Source organism: Notamacropus eugenii, chromosome 5 (genome assembly GCF_028372415.1).
Source record: "Notamacropus eugenii isolate mMacEug1 chromosome 5, mMacEug1.pri_v2, whole genome shotgun sequence".
NCBI lineage: Eukaryota > Metazoa > Chordata > Mammalia > Diprotodontia > Macropodidae > Notamacropus > Notamacropus eugenii.
Window position 1 is genome coordinate 415,100,167 of NC_092876.1, and position 13,490 is coordinate 415,113,656.

Here is a 13,490-nt window from a genome sequence, read left to right on the forward strand (position 1 = left end):
CAAGTGAGTGGTTCAGATGATAAGGGCTAAGAGGAGAGACCCCAGTGGGCTCTGAGGGTTTTCTTCTGGACTTCATGAATAGGTAGGGTTCCAAATGTCAGACTGCAGGACGGTCATTTTAGACAAGAAAACTGCATGTTATAAGGGATAGTGAGCACATTAATCCTTTTTAAATCAGAGTTCTTGTAAGGAAATAATACAAAGAAGGGAAAAATCATAGGATGAGAAAAAATAGGAGATGTATCAAACTTTCGAGTTTTAATTATAAAATACACAGTATAGAGAAAATTTGCTTTAATTTTGGCTAGAGTGATTAAAAGGTACTCCCAGGTCTATCAGAATATTCTTTTCTTTTAGGCTAGCTGATTAATAATTCAATATGACAATTCATTAGATTTTAGATCTCATCAGACTTCTCTAAAAAAAAAAATCACACTGAAACATACAGTATGTGAGGATCTGAACTTTACAATACACTTCAGATTACCAAATAACTTTAGATGGCTATTAATTAACCAAAATTTCCTAGAGCTGGTTTACTATAAGGTTACTTTTCTGAAATATAGATACTGTAACATATTTACCACTAAGCCAATTTTTCCTAAGTAAGCTAGTTGCATACCATTTAGCAGACACTCATACTCTGAATAAAGGTAACCTCTAGACACATTAATCATAACGTGGTGACTGAACAAAATTTAAGTCCTGAATGATCATTTTATTTGGGTTAAGCCTGATACCTTTACTTATATTGATTTGTCTTAAGACTTTTTTAAACAATAAAACACAAATCAGAATAACATCTTAAAGACTGCTCCCACCTAGCCAACAGTCCCAACTACTTAGAAACTAAATAAAAATATCTTTGAAAAATGATACTTCACTATTGACTTCATATACTTTAGTTAGGTCTTTAAAATTAGAGAGATTTACTGGCTGACTTTTTTAATGATGGCATAAATGAAAGCAAGGGAATAGCAAATTAGAGCCATGAGTTTATGGAAATTAAAATGAAAAGATAAACTAGAAGACTATTAAATTAAAAAACCCAGAAGAATAGATTTATATGGAAAAAATGAGGTCTTCCAACAGAAGATCGTATGGGTGACAGAAAGACTTGCATGAATTGATGCTGAGTGAAGTGAGCAGAACCTGGAGAACACTGTACACAGTAAGAGCCACGCTGTTTGATGACCAACTGACAGACTTAGCTCTTCTGATCAGTGCAATGATCTAAGACAATTACAAAAGACTCATGATGGAAAATTCAGTCTACATTCAGAGAACGAACTATGGAGGCTAAATGCAGAGTGAAGCAAACTATTTTCACTTTTTTTGTGTTTTCTTTCTCAGGGTTTTTCCCTTTTGTTCTAACTCTTCTTTCAGAACAGGACTAATGTGGAAACATGTTTAACATGATCATACATGTAAAGCCCATATCAGATTGCATGACTTTTGGGGGGAGGGGAAGAGTGGAGAGAAGAGGGAAAATTTGGGATTCAAAATCTTATAAAGCAAATGCTTAAAACTAAAAATAATAAATATTTTTAAAAAGAACATGAGTAGGGCAAATCTGTGAATTGCTTCTAATGTCACTTTGTGGCAATTAATGTCTAAGCTAGGGAAGAAGATGGAAAATTTAATGATCCCAACTTTGTTCTCAACATTAGAGGACCACTCAAAAGAAGATGCTTCAGCCAAGCATCCAGGTACCTACCGGAGCATAAAGTTTTGAGAAATAGTATAAAGTTAAGTAGAGAAATAAATGCCTTCTCTAATAGTACAGACTCCCTAACCCTCCTAGGGACAGAGACCCAGGACCCTTTGGGGCGTTAAGGGGAAAGCAGCTAGAAACTAGCAGGCTCTGTTTTTCAGAGAGTGACTTATTTCTCACTGAGTTTAAATGGAAAGAAAAGGGGAAAATGGGTCAGAAGCCTGCTTTCCAACGCTTTTGCAAACAAAAATGGAACAAATCAAGCCAAACATATCCTCACTGTATTTGCTAACAAAATAGAAACTGAATGAAAAGCATAAGATGTTAGAAGTCATGAGACCTGGGTAACAAATCCTGGCTCTGCTAGTAGGTAACCATGGCCAAGTTATCTGACCTCTCTGGCCTCAGTTTCTTCTTTTATAACTCGATAGGCCTAGAGGGATGATTTCCAGGGTGTAAATGCCATAATCCCATGATCCTAAATCAACAAGAAGCTGTAAGGCTACGTAGTGACCTGAGTAGGAACATGGTTACTGTAGCTTTCAGTAGCAGAGCCACAAAATCATCTATTGAGCTCCTCAAGGAGATGGAAGAAGGCAGGAAAGGAGAAGCACAGGAGCAGAGGACCAAAGATTTAAGGCTAGAAGGGGCCTCAGAAATAATTTAGTGCAACTCCTTTATTTTATAGATGATGATACCGGGATCACAGACCTCTTTGCCCTGGGCAACGATCCCAGAAGACCTAAGAGACCTTTTATAATGCACTGCATAAATACAAATAATAATATAAAATACTCTCTGGGCAAAATACTTCTCTCCACATTACAGTCTGAAATTCATGTTGCTACATGTTCATATCTCTGCAGGTATCTTTTGGTAATTTGTCTTTAGGAATCTAAGGACAGCAGCTGGCCTCAACTAATTTACATATATGCATAATCATATATATTTAATATGTTAATACATTTGGATTTTACAGCTAATAACAAATCATAAAGTTTACCTTTTACCTGCCATTATACTGAATAAAACTGATAAAGTTTTCTTTCAAGAAAGATAATTAAGCATTGTATACAATCCTCTGCACTTGACTTTTGGTAAGAAAATTCTGGATGAAAGAGTATGAGCGAGGGAGAGGGAAAGAAATAGGGAGGAGGAAAAAAGGGGAAGAAGAGAGGAGACAGAACGAATAGTAACAACAAGCTAATTAAAAATAGCTTCTTCTAACACCAAACATCAAATCAGCAAAGCCTGCAGCTCTGGTTCCCACCAACTCAGGAATCTGTCCACCACCCACTTCCTTCACCCTGTTTAAAAGGTGTGAAGTATGAGCTGAGGAGAAGCAAATACAGTTTGGGGACTCCTGCTTCAGAGTGTGACATAATATTGCTTGAAGCTGAGTAAGTCTCTGGGCAATTTTAGTAAGTCAGAATATCAACAATGACACAAACAAGCAAGAAGCAGGAAGGGAATTATGAGCCACCATAAAAGCTGATGAGACTGAATAAAGCCCTGCAGAAAAAGAATAGGAAATGAGACTCCACTGGTGAGTAGGGAGAGGTGACAGACAACTTCTCTCTCAGGTTCAGAAATCACTTACAAGGTGATGGAAATTGTGAAGGAAATATAATGTAGAAATCTACGGAAACTAGAAACTTGTCTAAGAGAGAAGAGAAATGGGCCAGAGTAAGGTGAACAGAAAGGAAAAAGAAACTTGGAACAGGTCACTCAGGGCTTCCACAAGTTAGCTCAAGCAAAAAGAAGGAAAGGTAGAGTGACAATATTTTGTAGGCTGAAAGTTGGGACACATGGTCTGTTATATGTAAACTGATTTCCTTTTCTTTAAAGTGGGATTGTCCCAGGAAATCCAGGATGCATGGTTGGTGTAGGTCCAGGGAACCCTTAGGCTGTTCAGTCCACAGCAGAAAAGAAATAGGGTAATAGAAATCACACAATTAGCACAAGCCAACTGTGAGATGATCATTGGGAAATGAAGCACTACAGACAGGAGACTAGAGAGAAGAAAGAAGAAAAAAAAGACACCAAGAGACTCCATTTTTTTTTTTTTTACTTCTAGCACAATATCCTCTGCTGGGAAGAATCTGTACACACTGAATGTTTTAGTTGGCTTCACTCTATGGGTTTGGAGTTTATATAGTTGGTTTTAAGTAAGAAGAGCTGTTTCTGATGAATTCTTTGTGAGTTCAAAATCTGACCTGTTTTAAGATCAGTGGTTATATGTGACAGACATTTTACTTTGCAAATATTATACTTACCACATAATATATCCTGTATAAGTAAAATTTAAATTAAATAAAATTATTTATAAATTTGTATCTGCATTAATTTTGAGCTATAGATCTTCAGGTGACAGCTAAATAGTACAGTAGATAGACCTCCAGGCCTGGAGTCAGAAAGATCTGAGTTCAAATGTGATCTCAGACACTACTAGCTGTGTGACCCTGAGCAAGTTACTTAACTCTCTTTGCTTCGGTCTCCTCATCTGGAAAATGAGCTGGCGAAGGAATTGGCATAACACTCCAGTATCTTTGCTAAGAAAACCCCAAAAGGGGTCACAAGGAATTGGACACAACTGAAATGACTGAACAAATAGCTCCTCAAATTGCTAGTGTCAGGGCTCGTCCTTTTATACTGTTACATAATCTTACTCAGACTAGGATTGTGAGAGTTGTGTAGCAATTTATGGGAATTTCTCCAGATACTTCCAAGCTCTTATCTGCTCCTTAAGCTCAATGATTTCAAGTTCCTCAGCCATGTTTCATGGCGGAGAGTGTTTATATCCTGTTTCTGGTGTTTTCTGTTCATATGACCACGGGTCTGAAGCTCAGTTTTCTCTTCTGTAAAATGAGGATAAAACCTGCAGTAGTGCCCCTCACAGAACTGCTGTGAGTCTCCGACTCCACAACGTATTTAAGTTGGCCTCAATTAGCATGGCACATTATCATTACCAAATACTGAGCGATACACAGGTGCCCTTTCAGTTAGTTTTAGATGTGGACCAACATCACCATTCAAGTAGTCAGGGAATTACTAACCATGGAGCCTTCTCCATTCCACTTGTCACCCATCACCGGATCACACACTGCAAAAGAAAAAAAGTACTTTAGGAGCAGACCCTTTTTATGTCATGACAGAGAGAAATAGGACATATAACATATTCTTCAATGTTATAAAAAAGCCATAAAGACCCTAGGTTCAAGTACAGCCTCTGACACATACTGGATGTTCGGTGAGTACAGGCGAGTCAGTTAATGTCTCTGTGCTCCTCCAGGTAACTGCAGCAGAAAAGATGCTGACGTACATTGGCAGCAAGACTTTCTTCACCCAAGAGTGCTAATGACATCACAGGTCCAGGCCCTATTCCTACATCTTCATTTTCTTTGTAAGCAGAAATATTATTATTATGAAATAACAGTGACAATTTTAAATTTTATTAAGCCCCAGATTAATAGCTCATGAACAGCATTTAAATGTTTACAAAGAACTTTCTTCAAAACAACTTTTATGAGATAGGATTACAGATGAGGAGAAAGGGTCAGGAAAGGAAAGTGATGTTCAAGTGAGTGCTAGCTGGAGAGTTGGGTTTGAATCTGGGTGCAAAATCAGCTTTTTTTTTTTCTTTTTTCTTATAATTAACAATTATCTACACATAAAAAGCATTTCAATATAGCCCCATAAAAAGGATTGTGCAAGGTATCCCAAAAATCTAGTGCAATTTTTAAGGCTTAAACAAAATAGTGGTTTTAAGGTTTAATAACTTCAGAAGTACTACAAACTTACAAAGAAAAACATCTGAAACATTTGAAATTTTAAATATTTGTGATTCAACATAACCCCATCTTTTGCCACCCTTATTGCTCAACAGTTTTTGAACTTTGTAAAAACTTATCTCAGCTGCTGATCAGTGAATCAATGGAATGCATTTGTAATCATAGCCTTAGGATCATCCAAAGAACAATTCATATATGATGGATTTGATACAGCCCCAAGAGAAAAAAAGGCAAATGGGCATAGATCAAGAGACCAAGGCAGCCAAGTAAGAAGACCTCCTCCATTTATCCACTGGCTTAAAAGTGTCATCCAGAATGTTACGCACACAATACATAATGACAATATGCCCCATCTTATTAAGATTAAAAATGTTATTATTCAAAATTCATAAGACTAAACATAAAAAATAAATAAACTTTCAAATAATGTTTTTGTAGGTTTGTAGTATTTATATTTCTGAAATCTTTAAAGGTTAAAACTGTACCAAGACTTTTGGGACATATGGTATATGAAACTAAAATTGTTGTGTATTTTGAAAAAAGTGAAAATAAAATTTTCTAAGGTAGTAAAACTTGCCAAATTTTTGTCTCCTAAAATTATTTTTTATTTCTCCTGTGTGTTTAAAATATTTTGTTGATATTCAGTTTTTTCCTTTTAATTTTTTTGTTTCCACCACTACTCACTAACTCTCCCCACTCTCAGCCTACAAAAGAACTCTAACAAGTATTATAGAGGAAAACAAATCAACATATTAGCTATATCAATTTTCCTACCACACCTAAGATATGTCTCTCATGATGCCCTCCTTTTCTCTCCCTGCTCTCTATCTCTTTCTTTCTATTTGATTTCTATTTCTCTCTCTATTTGATTCTATCATATGAATCAAAACTCCAAGTTTTATCTGTTCTTAAGTTCTTTTGATTTTTTTGTGTTTTGGTCTTTTTCTTCTATTCCCCAGCACTTATCTTTTGGACTCTTCCCTCCTTACTAGTACTTATTAGACCCCGTGCCTGGGCTGAATATGAATAGTCCTCCACAGTTCCAGGATATAGATTTCATCAGCCAAGGTCCCTGACTTGTATAACCTCTTGGATACAACTGATTCCAGCTCATTCTAAGTCACTTTTCCCTCAGTGATGAAGCAGCCACCTGAATGGGTTTTTCTCTTGCGTTCTTTTCCTTGGCAGATTGGCAGAGTTGGGGGGAGACTGTATTGGAGTGTTTGAATAGAATTGTTGAAGCTATCTATAGCTGCCCACACAAGCTTTCCACTCAAGATTATGCTTGCCTTCCTGGGCACGTGGTGATGGTTGGGAATAGCACTGAGTATTCTAGGGATAAAATTGCTCCTATTAACAACACCATGCTCTTGGGAGCATCCAATATCTTGCATGCCCTAAGACAAGGCAGCCAGCTTGCTTTCTTCTCTATCATTCGAAAAATTTTTATCATTTTAAACACTTTGCAAACCTATACTCTTATTCTCTCAAGACCAATTTGAAAACCCCACTGAAAGAAAAGCACTGGCTTGTCATCTAACGTGGTCTCACCTGGAGTCTGGCAAGAGAAATAAGAAAAATAACTTCCTACCGTATACCAAGTTGGAGTTCTGCTGCTTCAGTTCTTGGATTATGTCGACTACCATTGCAAGGAATGATTTATCTCTTGTGTAACCTTTAGGAAGAAACACAACAAAATGCATATGAACTGGTTTGACTAAAAGACAAAGCTCCTCATGACCTTAATGGAGGACAGATGGCAGCTGCTCTGATCTTTCGGAGCTGAAGTGCTCTGTGACTACTCAATTCAGCAGACCTGAGAGGCAGCAAGAACTCATGGAGCCAACTCACTAAAAAAACAAACAAAAAAACCCCACTCTGCATCACACCTATCAGACTGGCTAACATAACAAAACAGGAAGATGATAAATGTTGGAGAAGATGTGGGAGAGCTGGAACACTAATTCATTGTTGGTGGAGCTATGAGTTGATGCAACCATTCTGATGAGCAATTTGGAACTACACCAAAAGGGCTACAAAATGTGCATAGTCTTTGACCCAGCAATATCACTTCTGGGACTGTATCCCAAAGAGATCACAGAAATGGGAAAGAGTCCCACATGTACAAAAATATTTATAGCAGCTCTCTTTGTGGTGGCTAAAACCTGGAAATCAAGGAGATGCCCATCAATTGGGGAATGGCTGAATAAATTGTGGTATATGAATGTAATGGAGTACTATTGTGCTGTAAGAAATGAAGAATAGGAAGACTTCAGAGAGACCTGGAAAGACTTATATGAACTGATGTTGAGTGAAAGGAGCAGAGCCAGGAGAACTTTATATACAGCAACAACCACAGTGTGTAAGGATTTTTTCTGGTAGACTTAGAACTTCATTGCAATGCAAGGACTTAAAAAATTCCCAGTGGTCTCTTAAGACAAAATGCCATCTACATCCAGAGAAAGAACTATGGAATTTGACTGCAGAATGGAGCAGATCATTTTCCTTTGTATTACGTTTTGGTTTGTTTTATGATTTCTCCCATTCATTTTAATTCTTCTATGCAACATGACTAAGGTGAAAATGTATTTAATAGAAATGTATGTGTAGAACCTATATAAAACTGTATGCCATCTCAGGGAGGGAAGGGGGAAGTAGAAGGGAAGGAGAGGGAGGGAGGGAAAAAAAATCTAAGTTATATGGAAGTGATTTTAGAACACTGAAAACAAATAAAATAATAATAATAAAAAAACCTACTGTGGAGGGAATGCTGAGAAGAAACAGCACCCTTGAATAGTAGATTTCTAGCATTCTGTATTAAGTATTAACAATTTTTTTTGTTAGTTTGGTTTAAAAAAACTTCTAGCCTCATTAGAAGTTAATGCATAAGCAGGAAGCCAAATTCTCAAAAGTACTTGTAAGATGACTAGAACAGTATAAGGTACTGCTTAATCCAAAGGAAAAAATTTGGATTTGACTGATTGAGAGGTCTCCATATTGAAGAAAATCTCCAGTTTCAAAACTGGAATGTCCTACATGCTAATTTTGGATGTTTAAACTACCATTAATGAAGGATGAATTCTACTAGTCAAAATAAAGCTATCTAAGGATAATCCTGCGAAGTAAGGAAACAGTGAAATCTCAGAATAAAGTCATACCAAAATATGAGAACAGCACTGAAATTTATTAGAGGTAATATCATCATACTAAGTACAAGATTCTTAGAGTACAGGGATCTGTTCATTCCCCCAAAATTTACATAGGGTGAGGATCAGGCTAGGCGAAAGGAGTCACAGATAGGAAAAGGCAAGTGAAGTACAGTATAGATTACTAGAATTAGGAGAGCTGAGCTCTGTGAGGCTGTCTGGCAGGTTCACCATACTATGTCAGATAAGCCATTTCCTATCACTGTGTCATAGATATCCCCCAGTGCGCACATAAGAGTTGTTTTAGCTTTAATAAATACTGAACGCATAGAATTTAACTTCAAACAACTAACTCATCAGCATCTGAACTTAATACAACAAACCCATTAGCATGAAAGACAGGGAGACAAGACTACAGATTCATAGAAAATCCCCCAATCTCATTTTAACTAATAGTTTAAAACTCTTTTTACCAGCCTTTAAGAAAGAAAACCAACCACTAGCACTCCTGTTAATAAAATGGATGATTTTCTTCTCTCCATTCCTTAAGTACTGAAACTCAAATGACATTCTTCACATGGATTTAATAAAGACAGCTGGTAACAAACATGGCCTGCATGAGTCTGTATACAAGCTAAAATGAGTAAGATAACGATCACACACTGCCTTGTATTATTAGTTAACTTTTCTGCAGTAGACTTGAAGCTTCTTACTAGAGCCAGAGTTGTATCCTTTCGGATCCATTATAACACCTGGCGGTGGTCTTTATGTACAATTTTTGATTATTTATGATTTAATTTAATTGAAGGTAACAATGAAATTACTCTGAAGACAGGCAGCAGAAGCAAAGGGGGAAAAGCAGGTGTAATATATAAAAGCTATTATAAGAGAAATCAGTCAATGAATAATAAGAATAAAAACTCATTTATTCCATAAGTGCTACAAGGATATTGTTGGTAAAGGGAAAAATACCATTCAGTGCTCCTGTAACTCCTGCTCAACAAGTAAAATACTCAAAACACTCCTGGGGCTTCTTACTGGTTTTAACAAGAATTTACAGATGTATTTTTTGTGAGATGGCAGTCCTTACTGGGATTATTTTTCCGAAAAATCACTCCTGTGCTTCATAATAAATGCTAATATTTTGCTGAGCCAAAAACCCATTGTTAAGTGTAGTTTTAGAGGTCATGCTATAAATATATGGCATTTTCATTGTAGTATTAAGACAATTCAAGGATCCTAGGGGAATGCAATGATACACAAAAAGCTTGGTACCAAAGAAAACCTTCAGATAATTTTTTTTAAGTACTTGAAAAAATTCTTCAATGAAACAGATTAGGTACACAAGACACTGTAGTAAATGACCATGGTAATCTAGTTTGATAAACCCAAAGACCCCAACTTTCAGGACAAGAACTCACTCAATGAGAAAAACTGGTCAGCTTACCTCTCCTAAATCTATTCTTGTATTCTCATTTAGATCTCCAATACTTCCACCTCCTCAGTACTTTCTCAAGTTCTTTTTCCCTGCTTGGATTTCAGTATCTTCTGTTTGCAATCATGATCTCTTTCTCCTCAATCCCTCAACCCCCCATGTGGTGCAGGGTTGTTGATCTCAATAATGTTCTTTTCCCTATTCTTGTGGCCAAGAATAGTAAGGAACAGTTTGCTTTCAACTGGAAAAGACCCCAGTATATCTTTACCATCCTTTCCTTAGGCAACCTGAACTCTCTAATACAACAATCCAGCAGAGAGTCCCCATTTTCTAAGGACACTGATGCCCAGTACTACAATGATGATCCAATAAGACTAGGCTAGAGAAGGTCACAATGACAAAGACTTTGGCTTGCGTGATAGTCTATATAATGGACATGGGGGTGTGAAGTCAACCCTAAGAAAATCTAGGATCCAACTCACTCTGTCAAGTTTTGAGTAATACAGTAGATAGGAAGAACTCAAACACTTCTGGACATAGTCCACAATGAACTATTGACACTCACTTTCCTACAATTCAAAAGGGAAATCCAAAAGATCCACTGGATGCTTTGAGTTATGATAAATTCACATTCCCTACTTGGGTATCTTAATAAGCCGTAATTGCCAAGCATATGCCAGCTGCCTCTTTTGAATGAGAACCTAGAACAGCTATAGCCTGGGATGACCAAAAGTGAGCCATTCAGCATTCTCTTCCCCTAGGTATTTACGACCCACCCCATGGAGACCAAGTTTTGGTGTCAAGCCTGAGCTGAGCTCAGTAGAACCCTAGCTGCTACTGAATGAATGATGCAAGATCATATAATTATCTTTCATAGAGAACTATTATAAGTTGGGCAATGCAAGATGTTCCCTCTAATAAGACACACAAGGAATAGGAGACCTCTATTGCTAAATGGAAATCATATATTCACTTACCTAGGTCTTTTAGTTGTTAGTATCCTTCACAAACAGGTTGTTGAGGCCTTCAGTTCCAACCCTGCCTCCTTGACTAGTCCAGCAGGCCCTGACCTATGAGGACTTGGCTCCCTAGGAATGATGTTTTGCCTGGTTCACCAAGTTATGTGCACTACAAGAGAGTCACAAGCTCCTAGACTTTGTTGCCCATTAAGTTGTTAATAGGATACAAGAGACAGAGGTTGTGGCAAGTCCTATCAGTGTGTAGAGCTAAGGAATTACATTTCTGGTATGTGAGAGGGCCTTGAGGGATAAGCTAGATAAGATCTTTATTTCCATGTAATGGACATGACACGGTTCTGGTAGGCTAATCAGGGGTCTGGAGGGAATGAAACTAAGCAATCAAAGGCTCTGCCATCTATGGTTAGGACCAGCAGAAGAATTATGCCAAAGAACCCTTCCATATACAGTGGCTGGCAGGGTATATCCGCAAACATCAGAGACATCATATCACTTCTGTTCTCATCAGCAATGTTGTGAGGCCAAGTTGTAATAGGGTCGCACGAGCCCTTAAGGATAATATAGCTACTTCTCTCCAACAGGACTCTTCACAACAATCAGAAAACCCACTTGTCCTATGGGATCTTCGGCCTACTTTCACATGGCAAACTGAGCCTTTCTGGAACTGCCCAATTCAGGGCAAAAAGTTTACACCTACTAAAGAAAAACTTAATCAATATGCCTTAATTATCAAGGTAAGGTGTTCTACCTCAGCAACATCTAATTGATGCCATCTTAAAAAGAAGGAGGTCTAGGAATACAGTTTTCCAACAAGCAAAAGATGATAGGCTTACAACCAAGAATAACTTATTCTACAAAGTTAACTATATCCTACAGGGGAAAAAACAACTTTTAATGGAAAAGAGGACTTTCATGTATTCTTTATGAAAAGACCAGAACTTTGAAAAATAAATACAAGAATCCAGAGAAACCTAAAAAGGTAAATTTATCTGAGCAACTGGACAGAGTGATATGTTGATGTCTCTCTAACTGTCTAGAACAGGAGAAGAAATAAGAAACAACCTTCAGAAACTTAATATCTTCAGAGTGTATTGAAGAAGGTAAATGGGAAAAACAGGCAGTGGGGGTCTGATTGCTTATAATTCGGGCTTTTAAGATGCAAAAAGAAAGGGTAAAAGGAAGACTACGTTAGTGGGGAAATCTTACTCATATGGAAGTTAAAGACTGAGAAAAAATACACACACACACACACACACACACACACACACACACACACACACATGCACACATACATACTCACATGCCCAGGGCAATAGTACTCACATGGAAGAGAAACCCCCTGATGCTGAAGGAGGATTAAAGAAGGGGAAGGGGATTATGTACGCAGCAGGGAAAAAAACTAGAATCTAAGGGGGTACTTTAGGTCACCTTCAACAACTGGGGAATAGCTGAACTGTGGTATATGAATATAACGGGATAGTCTTGTGTCATAAGCAATGGCAAATGATGATGTCAGAGAATCTTAAATAATATGAACTGACATCTAATGAAGTTAGCAGAACCAAGAGAATAATTTATACAAGAACAACTATGCCATAAAGAAAAACAACTTTGAAACACTTCACTTCGAAAGATCTCTGAGATGAAATGTGACACTCGCACCTCCTGACAGAGAGGTGACATAGGTGCATGTGTGTTCGTCCTTTGTTGCTGAAGAAGACCACGCCATCAGAGAAATGATGACATGACTTGTACTTGACTTTGTTTTGAGTGAGGGAGGGCTGTGCAGGTCACCAGCCTCACTTCTCCCCCAGAGCCATCTGAATCCAGTGACCAGATATACATCAGGATGACTGGAGATGACCCAGGATGAGGCAGTTGGGGTTAAGTGACTTGCCCAAGGTCACATAGCTATTGAGTGTCAAGTGTCTGAGGTGAGCTATGAACTCAGGTCCTCTGGATTCCTGCACTGGTGCTCTATCCACTGCACCACCTAGCTGCCCAAAGAGAGGTGATACACACAAAGTGCAGACACACATTTTTACACATGGTCATTTTGTGGATTCATTTTGCTTGACTTTACTTTTTTCCCATTTATTTTTCTTTTGGGGATGGGAGTATGGGGTGCAGAGATAATAATAATGATGCCAAAAGAAGAGGGACACTGTAGCACTTTTTAAAATGCACAAAGAAGTTGCTGCTGGTGGGTTGTGTGAGCTTGGGAGCTACAGAACGACTAAAGTCAGCTGAATAACCATACTAAGTCAGAGGCACTCCTGGGAGCAGAGGGCCACCAGGCCCTAAAAACAGGTAAACTCAACCAGGTTGGAAAAACATAGCAGATACTTCCAGCCTGGGAAAGATAGGGAGACTGAGTCTTAAAAAAAACAAAACATAACAGAAGCGAATAGTACCGAATGAAGATGA

General features: G+C 37.9%; 1 protein-coding gene across 1 annotated transcript in view; it reads right to left on the bottom strand.

The window, feature by feature from the left end:
- PDXK (pyridoxal kinase) overlaps positions 1–13,490 on the bottom strand; it is a 76,375-nt gene that overhangs the window by 19,199 nt on the left and 43,686 nt on the right. The window contains exons 4-5 of the mRNA XM_072614826.1: positions 7,097–7,180; positions 4,771–4,817 (exon numbers count right to left, since the gene is read on the bottom strand). Of these exons, the coding sequence (XP_072470927.1) occupies positions 4,771–4,817; positions 7,097–7,180 (131 nt within the window). The remainder of the gene's footprint in view (positions 1–4,770; positions 4,818–7,096; positions 7,181–13,490) is intronic.